Here is a 19,105-nt window from a genome sequence, read left to right as displayed (position 1 = left end):
TTGGGGGACAGGTGGTTTTTTGTTAACATGGATAATTTCTTTAGTGGTGATTTCTAAGATTTTGGTGCACCCATCACCCGAGCTATGTATACCGTATTCAATATGTAAGGCTTTTATCTCATACCCAGCTCCAAACCTTCTTACTCTAGTGCCCAAAGTTGATGATATCATTCTTGTTTTTTTGTTTTTTTTTTTTTTTTTTTTTGAGACGGAGTTTCGCTCTTGATACCCAGGCTGGAGCGCAATGGCGCGATCTCGGCTCACCGCAATCTCCGCCTCCTGGGTTCAGGCAATTCTCCTGCCTCAGCCTCCTGAGTAGCTGGGATTACAGGCACGCGCCACCGTGCCCAGCTAATTTTTTGTATTAGTAGAGACGGGGTTTCACCATGTTGACCAGGACGGTCTCGATCTCTTGACCTCGTGATCCACCCGCCTCGGCCTCCCAAAGTGCTGGGATTACAGGCTTGAGCCACCGCGCCCGGCCTTGTTTTTTTTTTTTTTTTAAACAGAGTCTTGCTCTGTTGCCCAGGCTGGAGTGCGGTGGCACGATTTCTCCTCACTGCAACCTCTGCCTCCTGGGTTCAGGCAATTCTCCTGCCTCAGCCTCCTGAGTAGCTGGGATTACAGGCGCATGCCCCCATGCTGAGCTAATTTTTGTATCTTTTTAGTAGAGATGGGGTTTCACCATGTTGGCCAGGCTGGTCTTGAACTCCTGACTTTGTGATCTGCCCACCGTGGCCTCCCAAAATGCTGGGATTACAGGTATGAGCCACCATGCCTGGCCATTGTATTATTATATATTCCTCATAGCTTAGCTCTTACTTATAACTGAGAACGTATATTTGGTTTTCCGTTCCTGAGCTACTTCACTTAGAAAAATGGCCTCCAGTTCCATCCAAGTTGCTGTAAAAGACATTATTTCATTCCTTTTTATGACTGAGTAGTATTCTATGGTATATATATACCACATTTTCTTTATTCACTTCTTGGTTGATAGACACTCAGGTTGGCTCCATATCTTTGCAGTTGTGAATTGTGCTGCAATAAACATACGTGTGCATGTGTCTTTTTCATATGACTACTTCTTTTCTTTTGGGTAGATACTCAGTAGTGGGATTGCTGGATCAAATGATAGTTCTGTAATACTTTTAATTCTTTAAGTAATCTCCGTACTATTTTTCTTAGTGGTTGTTCTAGTTTATATTCCCACTATTAGTGTAAAAGTGTTCCCCTTTTATCACATCCACACCAACATCTATTATTTTGGCTTTTTAATTTTGGCCATTCTTGCAGGAGTAAAGGGTATCTCATTGTGATTTTAATTTGCATTTCCCTGATAATTAGTCATGTTGAGCATTTTTTCATATGTTTGTTGGCTGTTTGTATATCTTCTTTTGAGAATTGTCTTTTCATATCCTTTGCCCACTTTTTAATGGGATTGTTTATTTTTTTTCTTGCTAATATGTTTGAGTTCCTTGTAGGTTCTGGATATTAGTCTTTTGTTGGATGCTTAGTTTGCAAACATTTTCTCCCACTCTGTGGGTTGTGTATTTACTCTGCTGATTATTTCTTTTGCTGTGCAGAAGCTTTTTAGTTTAATTAGGTCTCATTTATTCATTTTTGTTTTTGTTGCATTTGCTTTTGGGGTATTAGTCATGAATTCTTTGCCTAAGCCAGTGTCCAGAAGAGTTTTTCCAATGTTATCTTCTAAAATTTTTATGGTTTCAGGTCTTAGATTTAAGTCTTTGATCCATCTTGAGTTGATTTTTGTATAAGGTAAGAGATGAGGATTCAGTTTCATTCTTCTACATGTGGCTTGCCAGTTTTCCCAGCATTTATTAAATAGGCCATCTTTTCCCAAATTTCTGTTTTATTTGCTTTGTCAAAGATCAGGTGGGTGTAAGTATTTGGCTTTTTTTCTGGGTTCTCTCTTTTGTTTCATTGGTGTATTATTTTTTTAATTGCACTATTTTTATACCTGTTTGCTGCTTTCTTGATGTTTCAGCTTTCTTCTTAAATATATCAATAATTTTATTCTTTAAAAAATAGTTTTCTAAAGGTTTTTTAAAAACAAAATATTAAAATATTTAATATTTCTTTTTAAAAAGAAAGAATATTAAAGAATATTAAAAATATTAAACAAAAAATATTTTAAAAAAATTAAAAACTTAGAATTCATATAAAATGAGATCATTTACAAAACAGAAGAAATCTTTCCATAGAGCAGGGCTTAAGGTTTTCATTATAAAGGAAAAAAATATTTACTAGAGATCCTTTGATAAGCTTTACTAGTGCATAATATCTCTGAGTTAAAATAATTTGATTAATAAGGAAACTTAGGAGTATATCTCCTACTAAATTGAGTTATACCTGCATTGATTTACCTGGGCACATTGTAGATGTGTTTATCTATAATAACAGCATTTGACTGTCTATTGTGGGCAGGGTACTATGACTTTCCCCTTTTCTTCCACAAGAGAAAAGGTGTTAGAGAGCTCAGATCTCAGTCAGGGAAGTATGGCAGCATAATGGCTGTGATTAATGTCTGGAGCCAAACTGCCTGGAATTTCAAGTGGCACTATATCACTTACTGTGTGACCTTGGGCAAGATATTTACCCTCCTTATGCCTCATTTTCCACATCTGTAATACATGGGTAATAATGATGTCTGACTCATAGAGTGTTATTGGCACCTGAGAATTAAATGAATTAATATTTGAGAAGCTCTTAGAACACTACCCATTTCATTGTAAGCACTGTGAAAACGTTAAATACAAATATATAATCTAGTTAACAGAATACTTATACCCATGAGGAGATAATTTATGCTATAAGATAGTATAAGCTGCAGTAAATGGAGAGTCAATTCCCTAAAATTCTTCACGACAGAAAGATTTAGTGTGCATTGCATGCATGAATATAAGAGAACATGAAAATTCAAGGAAAAAGAGCTGTATTTAGATAGGTAGAATTCAGATAGAGAACAAAGATCAGGCCCAAATTTGAGGGGAATTTTATGAACAGAAGAATTAAATAGGATGTAAAAAAAAGCCAAATAAGATGGAGAATAAGTAAATAAATATTGGAAGCTATCCTAGAAGGTAGATGAGGACGCATTGTGGAAGTCTCTGGATATAAAGATAAGGCTTTGAGACTTTTAATTGTAGATGGGGGCTCCCCAACTTTATAAAGAAGAAGCTTATGAATGATTTTGTGAAAAGTGCGTAGCACAGTACTTGGCAGAAAATAAGCATTTAATAAATGTTAGCTAGTATTAGCAAGAGTAATAGAAATGACTATGTAGTGTTTTACTGCATGGATGGGCTATTTTTTGAATTTTTAACTAATTACCCATTAATGAACACAGATAATTTCATTGATTTTGTTTTTCCATATAATGAATGTTGTGATGTGTACCCTTTCTGTAAAAGTGTTTTTTGTATCCGTGGTTCCTTAGGGGAGACTTAATTCTGTCCTTTAAACTTGCCATGGGAGGGTGTTGGGAAATTTCAGAGGGGATGATAGAAAAGAAATGAGGGAGCTTTACCAGCTGTGATGCACTCCCTTTTGCTGAGAAATCTCTGCAACACTCGTGACATAAAGGTTATGATATTAGCTGTCAGCAGGGATGTTTAAGGATGCTTATTAAAAATGATAACCTATTAGGGAACCCTTCTCTCAGTTAGAAGTTTTGTTTTGTTTTTAACTAGGGAAGCTTTGGGAAGATAATGGCATGCAGAGCAGAGTGTGAGGTGAACCAGAGGTATTTATTTTATGACATAATAAGAAACTGGTGGTCATATACCCCAGAGGAAATATGAAGACAAGGCTTGGTGGAATTTGAAGGTATATGAACTGACAAGGGCTTAAGAAGATACTTCTAAGGTTCTAAACTTCAATGAGAAGGTGAATGTGATCAGAATACTAAAGTCTGATTGAAATCAGAATGAAAATCCAATTTTGGGGAGAAGTTTGGTTCAGTCTTACATGTGTTTGAAAAAGAGGCATTTAAGTTGACCTACCCATTAAATATTTGGATAGGATTCAGATTTACGTTTTTTTTTCCTTATGGCATTGATACTGAAACCATGAAAATGACTGAGTTCAAATAAATTACATAGCTAGTATGTGGCAAAGCTGAGATTCAGATCCACAGGTTCTGCTCCAAAGTTCATATTCTTAGCTCCTATGCTGGCATGAATGGGAGAAGTAATTTATTCTCATAACCTATATTTGCTCTTCTCATTTTTCAGGTTACTTTGCTGTTTCGGCATTTAATTTATTTTTCTCCCTTTCTGTGTAATTTTTATTTACTGCAATATCGTGAGGATAGCTTGGGCCTTGAAGGCCGACATACATGGGTTTGGAACCCAGCTCTGCCATTTATATTTATCTGTGGACGTCTTAGTTAATCACTACATCCAGTGGCCTTTTCTTAGTTGCTAATTTTCCATGGCGTGTCCATAGCAAAAAGACCTTCCTGAAATCTAGGTTTCTTATCCTTCAGTAATTTACCATCCTGGCCTTTTATCTGTTTCACCTTTTCTGCACTTTCTTCTATATAAATACACCTAAATGTGACTGTCTCTACATAAGTCTGAACTCAGCTCCCTATTTCTTTTTTTTTTAAAACATGTCAGCTGACTCTGGATTCTGGATATATTTCCTCTTCGATATGGTCTTAGCTCAGACCTCCTCCCTGCCTTCCCCTACCCCCAATTTTGTAATAGCATTCTTTCTACCTATCTTTTCTAGTCCAACCTCCCTTGCCTATCCCAGGGTCATTCTCTTAAAATGTAGATTTGTTTCCCCATTGCTTGAAACCATTCAGTGATTCTCCATTGTCAGTAGTCCTGTTTTTTTGCACAGTTATTCTTTAGGATGAATTAGGTGTTTTTCCGGGGAAAAAAGGTTCAGTGCTATACAGAAGAAACTCGGGAAAAAAGAGTTAAGTGAATTTGGGAAGTGCTTGTATAAATGCAGTCAGCTAGCCTTCCTTTTGGCAGCATCCTAATGCACTAATTGTGCATTGTTAGTGTACAAAGATCAATAAATAGCATTTCCCAAGTATACCTGGTGTGTGTGTGTGTGTGTCTAAATTCATGTCTGGTGTCTTAAAACAGGTTTTATTGAGACCCACAAGGTAAAGTCCATCTATGTAGTCTCATCTCTGTCTTGACCATACCCACTTGGAATTCTCCTTGGGATGCAGTCATGTGTTTGAGGCTTCAGTGGCTTCACTCATCTATCAGGAAAAACCGCTACTGCTCTAAAAGGGTGATCATTACCTTCTCTCTGAAACCTTCTTTGACTCATTCAGACAGCTGTTACACTTTCTTTCTCAGTACTATCTTTACAGTGTGCTTGGCAAGACCCTCCATTTTAGCACTTATCACATGGAATCGTAATTCTCTTAATTTCTCTAATAGAGTATAAGTTCCTTGAGGGCTAGAACCATGTCCTTTCATTTATCTGACATTAATACTTAGGATAATTATTGAATATATGTTAAACAGTTGAGTTATGAAGTAATTGTGGAACCATTTTGAATAGTATTGATATTTGTACAGTAAGTAAATCACCAGTAAACATTTATCTTATCTTACAAATCTTAGACTCCGGCCAGGCGTGGTGGCTCACACCTGTAATCCAAGCACTTTGGAGGCCAAGGCTTGCGGATCACCTGAGGTCGGGAGTTCAAGACAAATCTTAGACTCTTTCTTTCTATGAGTAGTTAAGGTGGCATCAAATTAAATGCTCTAGGAAAAATTGTGTTTCACATAGATAAGGAAAAACATTAAGAAAAAAAGTACTTATTTTTTGTGTATTTTTTTATAACCTATATTCAGAAAACACGATTTTTTTAGATTAAAATGTAAATAATGTCTTATCTTTAATGAAACAGTTTTGATCATTAAAGCTCAGTGATTACTTTTCCTTTCAGAAAACTTTTACATTGAGATGATTCAGTCATCTGTAGTTGTTAGGATAAAGAACATTATTTTATATGATACATTGTGTAACATATATTTCTCTTCTTAGGCATCATTCTTAACAAAGAAGTTAAATATTGGTGGGAAAAGAGTAAACCTTGCCATATGGGTAAGTGAACTTTTCCAACTATTGTGCATAGAGGCGTCTTCCTTTCTTTCTTTTTTTTTTTTTTAAGTTAATTGGAGATTAGCCAAAACTTTTTCTTTTCTTTTTTTTATATATATATATATATTTTTTTTTTTCTTTTTAAAGACGGGGTTTTACCATGTTGGTCAGGCTGGTCTTGAACTCCCAACCTCAGGTGATCCTCCCGCCTTGGCCTCCAAAGTGCTTGGATTACAGGCGTGAGCCACCATGCTAGGCAGCCAAAACTTTTTCAAAAAAATTTTTTAAAATCTTAAAATCTGGTTGAGAATTGTATCTAGACTATAATTGTATATTTGAATATTACTGTCATAACTTTTCATCTGGAGAAGGGTCAATTCAGAAGAGTTCCACTTCAGAGAGAGGACAAGATGGGTGGACAGCGTGCCTGGCCTTTTTTTCCCCACTCTGCTCCGTATTCCAGCCTTCTAAGGGAATGGCTGGTAGAGAGTAGGGTGAGGATAATGCAGTAGGGTACTTGCTGACTGGTGGTCTTGATGCATGTGCTGTTTTCCTATCTCTCCCAGTGTGGGAAATTAAATTTAGGGTAGAGCCTATTCCTGGCTTATAATGCTGTGTTGGCTGTTTTGACCCCCTCTCAACTGAACTGGTTTTTTAAATAGAGGTGAGGTAGTTGCTGAGGAGGAGGAAGGTTGGGAGGGATAAAGTAACTTTTGTATATCAGTAAAACATTACATATTGGTTATAACTTGACTTAAAATTTTTTTGTATGACCTGTTTTGCCATTTTGTTTCTGTTAGTAGGGTTTCGGGGTTGCCTGTGACTTTATGCCCTATTTTCCAATTAATCAAAAGTTCATTGTGGTTGCAATTGTAAATTTGTATTTTTCTTCTAATCTAATAAGCATTTGTTGCTCTATTTAGGATACAGCAGGTCAAGAGAGATTCCATGCGTTGGGTCCAATTTACTACAGAGATTCAAATGGAGCTATTTTAGTTTATGACATAACAGATGAAGATTCTTTTCAGAAGGTATTCTATTTACTTTATGAGTAGATGTCTTAGAAGAGCAACAGTAATTTTTCAAGTTTCCATTAATATACCTTTGTTCACTAATGTGATTAGTTTTGTTTTTAAAAATAAAGTATATAATTTGTGCGTAACTGGTGACCACTTACATTTTCTTCTCTTTTTCTTTTCACCTACAACATGCAGGTATACTCATATGTTTAATGAATACACATGAATTAATTTATGTTAGAATAATTAATGGCTTATTACATGGCTTTCTCAAATATTAGGAGAGGGAAATATTTGAAGTTGAGCTTCAGAAAAATATGGGGGCTTTTGTTTCTCCCTCTTAAGGAGAAATCACACATATTTCCTTAATTCCATACGTACTGGGACTTGAAAACTTAGTGTGGCTGCACAGATTCCTTTATGTGAAAAGAAAAAAGGAGCAAAATCACATTTAAGCTTTCTCCTTGCCAAATATAATACAAGTTTTAAAAGGAGAATCTTAAAGTTCTCTGATTAGTTTATTCCCCTTCAAATATATACCACATATGTACAACTCTTAAAGTTGTCGGGGACCAAAAATGAGTTACCATTTAATTTACCTCTGAATTCTGATCACAATCAGATGGGTTACTTATTTGACCTTTCCTCCTAAAGCTGTTCTTGGAATAAATTTGTCAACAATGTTTAACCACAGGGAGTAATGCCAAGGAAGAAGCTTTTCTAGCTTTGAGTTACAGGCTTGTACTTGGTGAAATTACTTACCTTGTTGTTTTGTTTTTTTCTCTTTATTTTTTTCCCAGTTAAATCTGATAGAGCAGATATACAAGTTAGCCCTTGGGTTATTAATGATGTATGGAAAAACTTAGTCCAAGAAGTAGAAAATGAAACGATAGGTACCTTGCAGATTTAACAATTTTTAAAAGTTATTTTGGTGGTGCTGTTTGTTATCCCCTTCTAGCTTTTTGCATGAAAAGAAATAGTTTAAGTATTTTATTAAGGGAAGATCGAGGCCAGGCGCAATGGCTCACGCCTGTAATCCCAGCACTTTGGGAGGTTGAGGCAGACAGATTACTTGAGGTCAGGAGTTTGAGACCAGCCCAGACAACATGGTGAAACCCGTCTCTACTAAAAATACAAAAAAATTAGCTGGGCCCTGTGGCACGTACCTGTAATCCCAGCTACTCAGGAGGCTCAGGCAGGAGAATCGCTTAAACCCGAGAGGCAGAGGTTGCAGTGAGCCAAGATTGTGCCACTGCACTCCAACCCGGGTGACAGAGCGAGACTCCATCTCAAAAAAAAAAAAAAAGAGCAGATAGTCATTTATATTGAAAATTGACCAGTTATCTATTGCTAAACCCCCAAAATTTGTCGGCTTAAAATAATGATTTATTATTTCTCATGATTCTGTGGGTTGACCAGGCAGGTCCACTGCTGTTTTTGATGTCACTGGAGTCACTCATACAGCTGCACTGAACTGGGGAGTTTGGCTAGGGTTGGAATATCCAAGAAGGCCTAGTTTCAATCTGACCTCTCACTACATCTGGTGTCTTTATCATCCAGTTTACTCTCTCTATGTGCTCTCTCATTATTCTGTATTCGAGCTTAAGCTTTTTTTATATGACAACTGGATCCCAAGAGTTAAAAGTAGAAGCTACCAGGCCTTCTTAAGGCTTAAGTCTGGGACTGGCACAGCATTACTTCTGCCACATTTTCTTGTCAAAACAAGTTATAAGGCCAGCCCAAATTCAGAGGGTGAGGAATTTGACTCTATCACTTGATAGGAGGATTGACAAAGAATTTGTGACCATCTCTACCTTACCAAAAATGTATGGGGGTAAGGAATAGATAGAGTGCCTTTGAGGGGGTATCTGATGGGAAATGACTAACAAATTTTTTTTAAAAATTGGTTAGATTAGGCCGGGCGCGGTGGCTCAAGCCTGTAATCCCAGCACTTTGGGAGGCCGAGGCGGGTGGATCACGAGGTCAAGAGATCGAGACCATCCTGGTTAACATGGTGAAACCCCGTCTCTACTAAAAATACATAAAATTAGCTGGGCACGGTGGTGCGTGCCTGTAATCCCAGCTACTCAGGAGGCTGAGGCAGGAGAATTGCCTGAACCCAGGAGGCGGAGGTTGCGGTGAGCTGAGATCGCGCCATTGCACTCCAGCCTGGGTAATGAGCGAAACTCCGTCTCAAAAAAAAAAAAAAAATTGGTTAGATTAGTAGGTTGTGATACTGTATGCACATGGAAGAGAGTAATACATAATTGGATTCTGGTGTGTTTCTTTTGAGGTGATGAAGATGTACATTTTATGCCAGTACAGTCAAATTTTTCTTATGTGAAATCAATAAAGAGTGGAAGTTAAATGCTTCGAAAACTTTATACATACATGTGAATGAAACAAAAAGGGTGGGGCTATACTAAGAAAATTCGTTTAGCGCTGTTATAAAGATGACATGGTGATGATAATTACTTTTGCTTTTATAAGGATTTTAGATTTGCTAAAGATAGTTCCTCTGCATTCTTGCAGAGAATAGGAATGTGGAAGTGTTATATTTGTGCACTGTAAGACCAGATGCATAGTAAGTGGTTACCACGTATCTAATGCCATTTTTGGAATTTACAGATATATGTGTATTTTTTCAGGAAATTATATAAGTTCAGTGTGATTTGTTTACATCCAGATTAAATTTCATTGCAAAGAATGAAGGCAGCTGTCCAAGTTTGCCTTTTATTCTGTTATTATAATCAACATATTTAAAATTGTGAGTTGAAACGATTAATCTACTTAATTCCAGCTTACTGCCAACAGTGCCTGCTGCTAGGTTTCATTCATATTGGAGAATCAATTCATAGCAGGAGTTATTGTATATCATTGTTTATCTACCAGAGGATGACGATGCCTGGAGACATCCTTGGTTATCACAACTGGAGTATGCCACTAGAAGTGGGTGGGAAGTCAGGGATGCTGCTGAATATCATACATTGCATAGGACAGTGTCCCACAACAAGGAATCATCTGTACTAAAATGTTAGTATTGCCAAGGTTTCAAAACCCTGTCATACACTGAATGATGAAATTATTTTAGCGCTCTTACTTTTTTTGGTGCTTATATACTTTTTTTTGTCTTCAAGGGTGTGACACTGAAGCGCCTATGCCCTCTATTTAGGAATTAATTAGTGTATAAAAGACTGTTTTAAACCCATGTGTTCCTAAGTCTAAAGTGACAGACACTGTTATCTGTATTGTAAAGCATCTATTATCAGAAGCTGGTGTTGATATGCTTTTGCTCTAGTGAATAGCTTTGCTTGGATCTGTGGAAGGCTGATGCAAATTTGTGATTAGAGTTGCTGCTGTATATCCTTCTATTGTACGTTCATATGTATATGGTTAGCAATATAACCTGGCAATAAATGATTCTTCAGTGAATCATTTCTAGTAATAACTAAATAAATAGACTCTTAAACAAAATTCTGAGGTATTTTGACAGTGTTGAGTTTTTTGGGTGTTGTGATAGTGGTAATTCTAACAGGATTCGTTTTAATATGTGCTCTTTTGTATATACAGGTAAAAAACTGGGTCAAAGAATTACGGAAAATGTTGGGAAATGAAATCTGTTTATGTATAGTTGGTAAGCATCATTACTTTTTTTTTTTTTAAGACTCCTTTGTTTCCTTACTGTTTCATTAAAAACATTGTAAACAAGTAATTTTTGTTTTCAAGTTACATGAGAAAAGAAGAAGAGTGACATATCAATGTAAATATTTTAGAATAATTTAGGATTTAGCCGGATGTAGTAGTTCACACTTGTAATCCTAGCACCTTGGGAGGCCGAAGCAGGTGGATCACCTGAGGTCAGGACTTCGGGACCAGCCTGGCCAACATGGCGAAACCCTGTCTCTACAAAAAAAAAAAATTAGCCAGACGTGGTGGTGCATGCCTGTAGTCCCAGCTACTTGGAGGCTGAGGCAGGAGAATTGCTTGAATCCGGACAGTGGAGGGTGCAGTGAGCCAAGGTCTCACCATTGCACTTCAGCCTGGGAGATGGAGTGAGACTCCATCTCAGGGGGAAAGAAAAAAAGAATAATAATAATTTAGGATTTAGAAATAATTTTCCAGGAGATTCAAACTCTAAGGAATGCCTTGGGGAGCAAATCGGAAATTAAACACTTGGGGCTTCAGATTTCCTAGCCTTGCTTCAATTTAACCTTTACTTTTTTACTGTATGATTTTGCTTAGGAAAAAAAGCTTAGTAACTACTTTAAAATAAAATTAAGGAAATGGCTTAAGCCAGTCTTCTTGTTCTACACATTTAACTACACATTTTTGAGTAATGGGCAAATTTGACCGCAAGGATACAAGTAGATCGTGATCCCAGGGTGGAGGAATATTCCTAATGTTGTGTATAAAGGAACTCTACAAACTCACCTTTGGACTTCTGGAATTTCTCTTTGGTTCCTTTTTCTTTAGATTATTATTTCTTCTTTTTTTTTTAATAGAGACGGGGTTTCACCATGTTGGCCAGGCTGGTCTCGAACTCCTGACCTCAGATGATCCGCCCACCTTGGCCTCCCAAAGTGCTGGGATTACAGGCTTGAGCCACCACACCCAGCCAGATTATTATTTCTATGATATCACAATTAATTATTGAACAATAAAAGTGAATAGTGAGTGCACAGCATGGGTTTCTGCTTTCACAGTGTGCTGTGCACTCACAGACATTATCTCATCTAATCTTCATAATCCTATAAAGGTTTAATAGAGGAGGCTGAGTCCTGGAGATAATAACTTGCCCAGTGTCAGGCAGCTTTCAGAGATCAGATTTGAAATGAAGTCATTCTGACTCTTATGTTACTAATCCTTATGATGTATAGCCTCATGCTGTTTTCTCTCTCTATTTCTACATACCTGATGATAAGAACAATGCAGGAGAAGCCAGGATAGGATCATTTTAGTGGAAGACAAAGGTAGTATTTGGGGAAATGAAAGAACAGAATAGTCATTGTGGGGAAATTCTGCTTTTAGCCTTAAGAATTTTTTTTTAACTTGAGTTTACATTTCTTATCTCTTGTCACCATTAGATTGGTAGCTTTATAGTCCCAGATCAGGGGCAAATCTTGGGAAAAAGAGCAAGGAGTTGATTTCTCCTGTGTTTTGGTCTAGATGCTGAATGTTAGGCTAGGCAGGAATATTTCAGACTGGAACACTGAAGTAGTAGGCTACTTGGAGGTTTGGAGCTGAAGCTACAGCTAATCATTACTGAGTTTTGTGTAGCTTTGTGTGGTATATGGACTTACTAGCAGTGGAAGTGGCTACAGTAGATGAATGACTGAAGATTTAATATTTTGGGATTCTGATCATCTCTCCGAAGATAGAAAGAAATTACTAACATATACCATGAAGTCAAGGAAACCCCAAGAGCTTGTTACTTGTCCAAGGTCACAAAGTAACATTAAAAAAAAAATCGCCTAAGTTAAATAAGCTCACGAATAGTTTATTTAAAGTGTATTTTTTTTTTTTAATGTTCAACAAAGTACCTTTTATATGGCCCCTGTATAAAAGTTGAAGGCAAAACATTAAATTGAACCTCAGGGAAAATACTTTTACTGGAGCATCGGAGGGAGTGGTTGCCAGATACTGAATTGCTTTATTTAAAAATGTTAATATATAAAGTGCATATTTTTAATGTTCGTATTATGAGAAGTCTCAGGAATATTGGATCTGGTAGCCTACTGCCTCAAGCAGGGTCAGATACTCCATTTAATATTATATAATGTTTATTAATGATTAGTGTGAAATATAAAAAGCTCTCACTTTCTTCTGTTGACAAGTATGACATGGAATTTTGCTTGGAATTCAGGTTTGGGAGAATTCTGAGAGCTCAGAGACTGATTTGAGTAATAGTAAAACTCCAGTCTCCCATTAAAAAAAAAAAGAATTCTGAGAGCTTATTTACCACTTTTCCCAAACTTAGAGAATTAAAAAAAATAAAATAAAGTTTCTTGGGCCTCATTACAGATATACTAAATCAGGATCTCTATGGATTGAGCTAAGAATTAATTCCCTTTTTTCACCCCACCTTTCTTCCTTCCACAAATATATTTGAGTGGCTTTTTTGTACCAGGCATTGTGTGCTGTTAATTCTGATTTAGTGTACATACACACTGGTGTTAGAGAGCAACTTATTTTTTCTGACACAGTGCAAGAAACGAATTTTTCTTCACATTTAGCTGAGATCATAATCCCTGTAACCTTTTCTTAAGTGATTTTTAAAGTGAACTTTTTATTGTATGTACAGAAAATTATACAAATGTTCAATAACATAATTTTCACAAAATGAAAATCTCACAATGTAAGCATTACCTAAGGACCCTGAGTTGTGTTGCTTTTTCATCCCAACACTCAAGAGTTGTTTTCCCTTCACCATTCCCTACTCCCCCATCACTATCCTGGCTTTTTATTATGTGAATTATTTTCATTTTGAATTTTATGTAAATGGAATCATATAATATTAACTCTTTTTGTGTCTGGCTTTTTTGGCTTTACATTACGTTTCTAAGATTTCTCTATGTTGTATATAGTTGTCGTTCATTTTATTCTGTTTGCTGTCTAATACTTTATGAATACTCCACAGTTTATCCATTTTGCTATTGATGGACGTTTGCATTATTTTTCCCACTTCTTGATTTTTATTATCTGTAGTAGTAGTTCACTGTTTATTGTCTCTTCTGTTTTATTAGTTAACTTTGAAATAATAATATTACCTCTCAGGGTTATGATGATTATATAATGATTTGATGTCTATCTCTCTTGGCATAGAGATAGACATTTGACAAGAATTTATTCTTTACTCTACATAAGATAACTCTTAAAGCATTTGAAGACTACTTAAACAGTTCACTGTAAGTCTTCAATTCTCTAGATTTCAGCTGTTTTTTCGGTGGCCTACCTTCTAGACATTCTGATTATCCTGCTCATTTTGTCTCCTAGGTTTATTTCACTATTATCAGTATGTCTCCCACACTTGGAGATAAATGATAGAATCCAAATGTTGTTGAGTCAGTATGTACTTACAGGTCCTGTCTCTCTCCTCACACTGGCCTTCTATCAGGATTGCCCGAGATTGCTTAAACTTTTTAGCAGACATGTCAACTAGTCTCTTACATAGATTATAGTTATCCAAAATCCTAAGTCCTTTTTTTAAAAGTATTGCTATTCAGTCAGGTTTTTTCCAGCTTGTTCTCGTGTAATTATTTAAAGCTAAGTAGAAATTTCAGCTTGTCATATGTTTTTGAATCTTTATGTTTGATACACAGTCTACTAGCATTTTCATGTGTAAATTAAATACTTAACCTCCTAAGTCCTTATCTTAGCCACTGATACTCATGTGCTAAGCAGTAATAGAGAACCCCGTGTTTCAATAGCAGAGGCTTTTCCCTCTAGGTTGTCATTAGTCCATTGATAGGCACCCTTGGCTATGGTTGATAGTATTTTGCATATGGTCTATCCTTAACATTTGTGTATTTCTTGAACAAATACTATTATTAATCATAGTCACCATTTATTGAGTGCCAGGCCCTGTTTTAAGAACTACACATTTTTTATTTCACTTCCTGACAATGCTACAGGAAGACCATTTCATTTTACATATGAAAAAATGTGCTTAGAGAGCTTGAAACTTCCCAAAGTCACATAGCTTGTTAGAAGTAGACCTGGGATTTTACCTCAGATCTGCCTGCCACTTCAAGCCCATATCCTTAAAATCCTTAATAAACACTTCATTGCTTACTGTGTGCCAGGCTTTGGGAATAGTGTAGTGAATAAGTAAACAAAATAGATACGGTTCTTGTCCTCTCAGAGTTTCTTGTGTAAAAAGAGAGAGGAAAACAAGCTACTATAATACATTGTAATAAATGCTATGAAAGGAAAATGCGGAGTGGAGTGCTATGAGAGCCCAAAAGCAAACCAACTAGATTTGGGTCACGAGGGGAGATAAGGGAGAATTTCCTAGCCCAAGTGTTGAATAAACTAAGTTAGTTAGATGAAGCCAGTAGGGATGGTGGTAGAAAGTGTGTTACCAGCCGGGCGCAGTGGCTCATGCCTGTTATCCCAGTACTTTGGGAGGCCAAGACGAGCAGATCATTTAAGGTCAGGAGTTTGAGACCAACGTGACCACCGTGGTGAAACTCTGTCTCTAAAATCCAAAAAAAATAGCCGGGCGTGATGGTGCATGCCTGTAGTCCCAGCTACTTAGGAGGCTGAGGCCAGGACAATCACTTGAACCTGGGAGGTGGAGGTTGCAGTGAGCTGAGATCACATCATGGCATTTCAGTCTGGGCAAGAGATCAAGGCTTCATCTAAAAAAAAAAAAAGTGGACATTAATTCTCTCATAACAATATTGATTTTCCATTTGATCATTCATTGTGATGAATGTCATTAATATTAATAACTGTTCTTTACTGAGCATGTACTATGCTAGGTCTTTTACAAACATCTTATTTTCACATCAACCCTGCATGGTTTGTTAGCAACACATGCACAAAGTAAGATTAACTAATTTGCCCAAAGCATTACAGTTATGGCCAGGTGTGGTGACTCTCGTTTTTAATCCCAGCACTTTGGGAAGCCAAGGTCGGAAGATTGCTTGAGTTCAGGAGTTTAAGACCAACCTGGGCAACATGGCAAAACCCCATCTCTACAAAAAAACATATATATACAAAAAATTAGCCAGGTGTGGCTATAGAGAGCCATGTTCACACCACTGCACTCTAGCCTGAGTGACAGAGCAAGACCCTGTCTGAGAAAAAAGAAAAAGAAAAAGAAATTACAGTTATGGAGTAAACAAGGACTTAAAAACAAGTTTTATTACATTTAAAAGTTTTTGAAAGCTTCTTTCCACTACGCCCTACAGCCATCCAGTCTAAGCATAATATGATTCTAGTTCTTTATCATTTGCCCTTAGCAGTGGGCATACCCCTTCTAGCTTCTTAACTCAAATATGTATTTTTAAGGAAGATGAAGTTTTGCTCTGCTTAACTTAGAGGGTAGTTTTTCCCTCCTTTTCCAATAGTCTCAGCCTGTTTATTTATTTATTTTTTCATTCTTTATAGTACTATACTTTTAAGTAGGTGCTTACTTTGGTTATTGTCCTTGTTTTCAGGTGTTTTAAGCCTATCAGAAAGTTCCTTATATAGCTGCACAGTGGTATTGAAGCAGATATGAGTCTCAAAGCCTTACTCCTTAGCTGTCTTGCTTTTAAAAAAATATAGAAACTAAAAAGGTTTTTCAGCTTTGGAAAGAGGTCAGTCACTAGCAAGTCGGTTTTCTGCAGTGTATTCTGTGCTATCAATCCGTTGTGAACACTGATTATTCAAAGAAATAATAGGTAAATTTAAAATGTTTTAAGTTTAATAGGTTATTAAGATAGATAGCTATTTTATTAATGGCCTGATTTATTACAATTAGTCATTTAAAATATTATTAAATAATAAAGCAGTGTCTGAATAATTTCTCCTAAATGTTCATTTGAGGCAGTAAAGTGATTGTCTATTTTTCCTGTCTTCACTCTTTTTATAGGTATTGATGAAATTGATGGAATTTGGAAAATGAGGCATTAAAGACCTAGAAAAATAATTGCATAGGGTTTTAGGCAATTGGAACAAAATTCATATTGCTGTGTTTAGTAGGAAGCTATCTTATTTTACCTTTATAAGGCAAAATCTTGTTCCTGTTTGCTGGAGCCACTGGCCACCAGGTGGTGCTTTTTGCCTTCTTTGCAGAATAAAACGACTTGGCTTTTTCTCTGGTTACTGTCAGACAGTGACCATCATATTTAGCAAATTAAAATTTTCAATGACAAATATAATGTAGCAAGTTAGAGCTAATAGGAAATTTCTTGCTGTGGTAGATAGCAGCTCAAAGAAGGAAGAGTTTATTACTGAATTTGTTGGTATCCACTGAGCTTTATTATTGTCTACTTCCCTCTCTCTCATTCTTATGCTATGGTGGCAAATAGTTTCTTGCAGTTGCCAACAACTAAGTTCTCAGATTATTTGAGGTCCTCAGTATACAGAACCTTTGGAATTACCCACCTCAGTGCTAAACATTGTATCTTTTATTGGATGCTTATTTCAATGCCTTATCTGAAATTGTCTCCTAGAATCTATATGGTTCCACAAAAAAAAGTAACCTTATTTGTAAGATTTCTCTTTTCTCCCTAAAAGTCATAATAGAAGAATAAAAATACTTTTTTGAAGTCTCCTTCCATAGGGTGTTTTTCCCTATCGTTATCTACTGTTTTTATTACTTTTAGCACTCTGTGTGTCCAGCCAACTCATCTTAACTTCAGGGAATCAGTCTTTTGCAGTCTCTTCATTTTTGTTTTGGTGGCTTTTTAAAAAAGCGTTCAGCTTGGTTCCATTGTTTAAGGAGAGCTAACCTTATTTATAATAATTTTAAATCTGCATGGTGTACATATACTAAGTTCTAATAACTCACTGAAATTGTTTTTTAAACAAATAATACAGTTTTTTCCCTTATGATTATGGAGTACTTAAACATCTGTACACTTTAATTTTTACTTTAACCAGCTTATATTATCCAAGAAACCAAAATACTTGTAGGATCCAAGAGGCTAGCTTAATGTATTTTAGTAAACACTAAGATAGCAATACTTTATATTGACTGGCTCTAAGTTAATGGGAACTGTAGAAAATTTTGCTCTTACTTTTGATCATTTATACTTGGTTAAGAATCATAGTCATCTCTGTCAGAGGCTGCAGATTCAGGAAAGGTATGAATTGAGCCATTTGAAGGAAGATGAGGCATGATCAGCCCTCAGATCACAGGGCTTAACTTCATAATTTCAAAACATTTAAAAGTCTGGTGGGAATTTGTAGTATTTTTGCTGGTAGTTAAAATGGCCATTTTATATTTAGAATTGGCTTAATTTTATTATAGAAATAAATCAGCATAAAGATAAATATTTACTTTTTTCAAAATAGGTAATAAAATAGACTTGGAAAAGGAGAGACATGTTTCCATTCAAGAAGCAGAATCGTAAGTACTGTGACCCTCCCATTCCCCATTACTCCCCAGTAGAAGTCTTCCTCTTTGTACATTTTGCTTTACTATTTAGATATTATTCAAATCTCTTAACATACATTGAGGTATTAGATTCAGTGAGGTATGTTTACGTGGTAATTTCTGGACTTGTGGCAATAAAAATATTCTGCTCTTACTTCCTTTTTTGACTTCAGCAAAAAATACATATGATCAAACAGTAAGACAAAAACTTTTAAAGTATTTGAGTTCCAAATTAATCTATAAAAATTTCAAGTCTTGTTATACTTGTGTTAGTTAAATTTTGGTTTAATGTATAGGGAAGTTAAATAGCTATATAAACTTAATTTCACTAAACTTGAGTAAATTAATGTCACTAAAACTGTTGCTATAAAAAGTTTCAAAAAGCAGTTAAGACAAAATCATGAACAATATTTCACATCAATCACTGATGTTAATTTTTTTTAAGGTATGCAGAATCTGTGGGAGCAAAACATTATCATACTTCAGCCAAACAGAACAAAGGAATTGAGGAACTCTTTCTTGACCTTTGTAAAAGTAAGGATATTCAGATTTAGTTTGTTTAGGAATGGTTTTTATTTTTTACTTTTTAAAAAATAATCTATCTGTTTTATACCAGTGTTACTTTTTGAAGAATTGGTTCTTTTTAAACTATTGACTATTGGTAGAATTTCTAAAGTGCTGTAACTATTTTGTTAAAGCTTAAATACCTACTTTAGCCCTATTTCAAGCAATAATTATGGTTAAGAAATCATATCTATGGTATGGGCCAAACATATAGGCATAACTATTAAAAGTAGAAGGGGAATTACTTTTTAAAACATATTTAAGGTCTATAACAACCTGTTGCAGTGAATGGACCTTATTTGGACACTGATTTGTCAAACTAATGAACAAGAAT

General features: G+C 35.9%; 1 protein-coding gene across 1 annotated transcript in view; it reads left to right on the top strand.

Moving 5' to 3' along the window:
* RAB21 (RAB21, member RAS oncogene family) overlaps positions 1 to 19,105 on the top strand; it is a 30,792-nt gene that overhangs the window by 8,783 nt on the left and 2,904 nt on the right. The window contains exons 2-6 of the mRNA XM_012441410.3: positions 6,043 to 6,102; positions 7,023 to 7,130; positions 10,689 to 10,752; positions 18,126 to 18,180; positions 18,653 to 18,741. Coding sequence (XP_012296833.1) covers positions 6,043 to 6,102; positions 7,023 to 7,130; positions 10,689 to 10,752; positions 18,126 to 18,180; positions 18,653 to 18,741 — 376 coding nt within the window. The remainder of the gene's footprint in view (positions 1 to 6,042; positions 6,103 to 7,022; positions 7,131 to 10,688; positions 10,753 to 18,125; positions 18,181 to 18,652; positions 18,742 to 19,105) is intronic.

Source organism: Aotus nancymaae, unplaced genomic scaffold (assembly GCF_030222135.1).
Source record: "Aotus nancymaae isolate 86718 unplaced genomic scaffold, 86718_ANA_hifiasm-v0.15.2.pri h1tg000016l, whole genome shotgun sequence".
Lineage (NCBI taxonomy): Eukaryota > Metazoa > Chordata > Mammalia > Primates > Aotidae > Aotus > Aotus nancymaae.
Note: the sequence above shows the minus strand (reverse complement) of the source record. Positions and strands in the feature narration are given on the sequence as shown.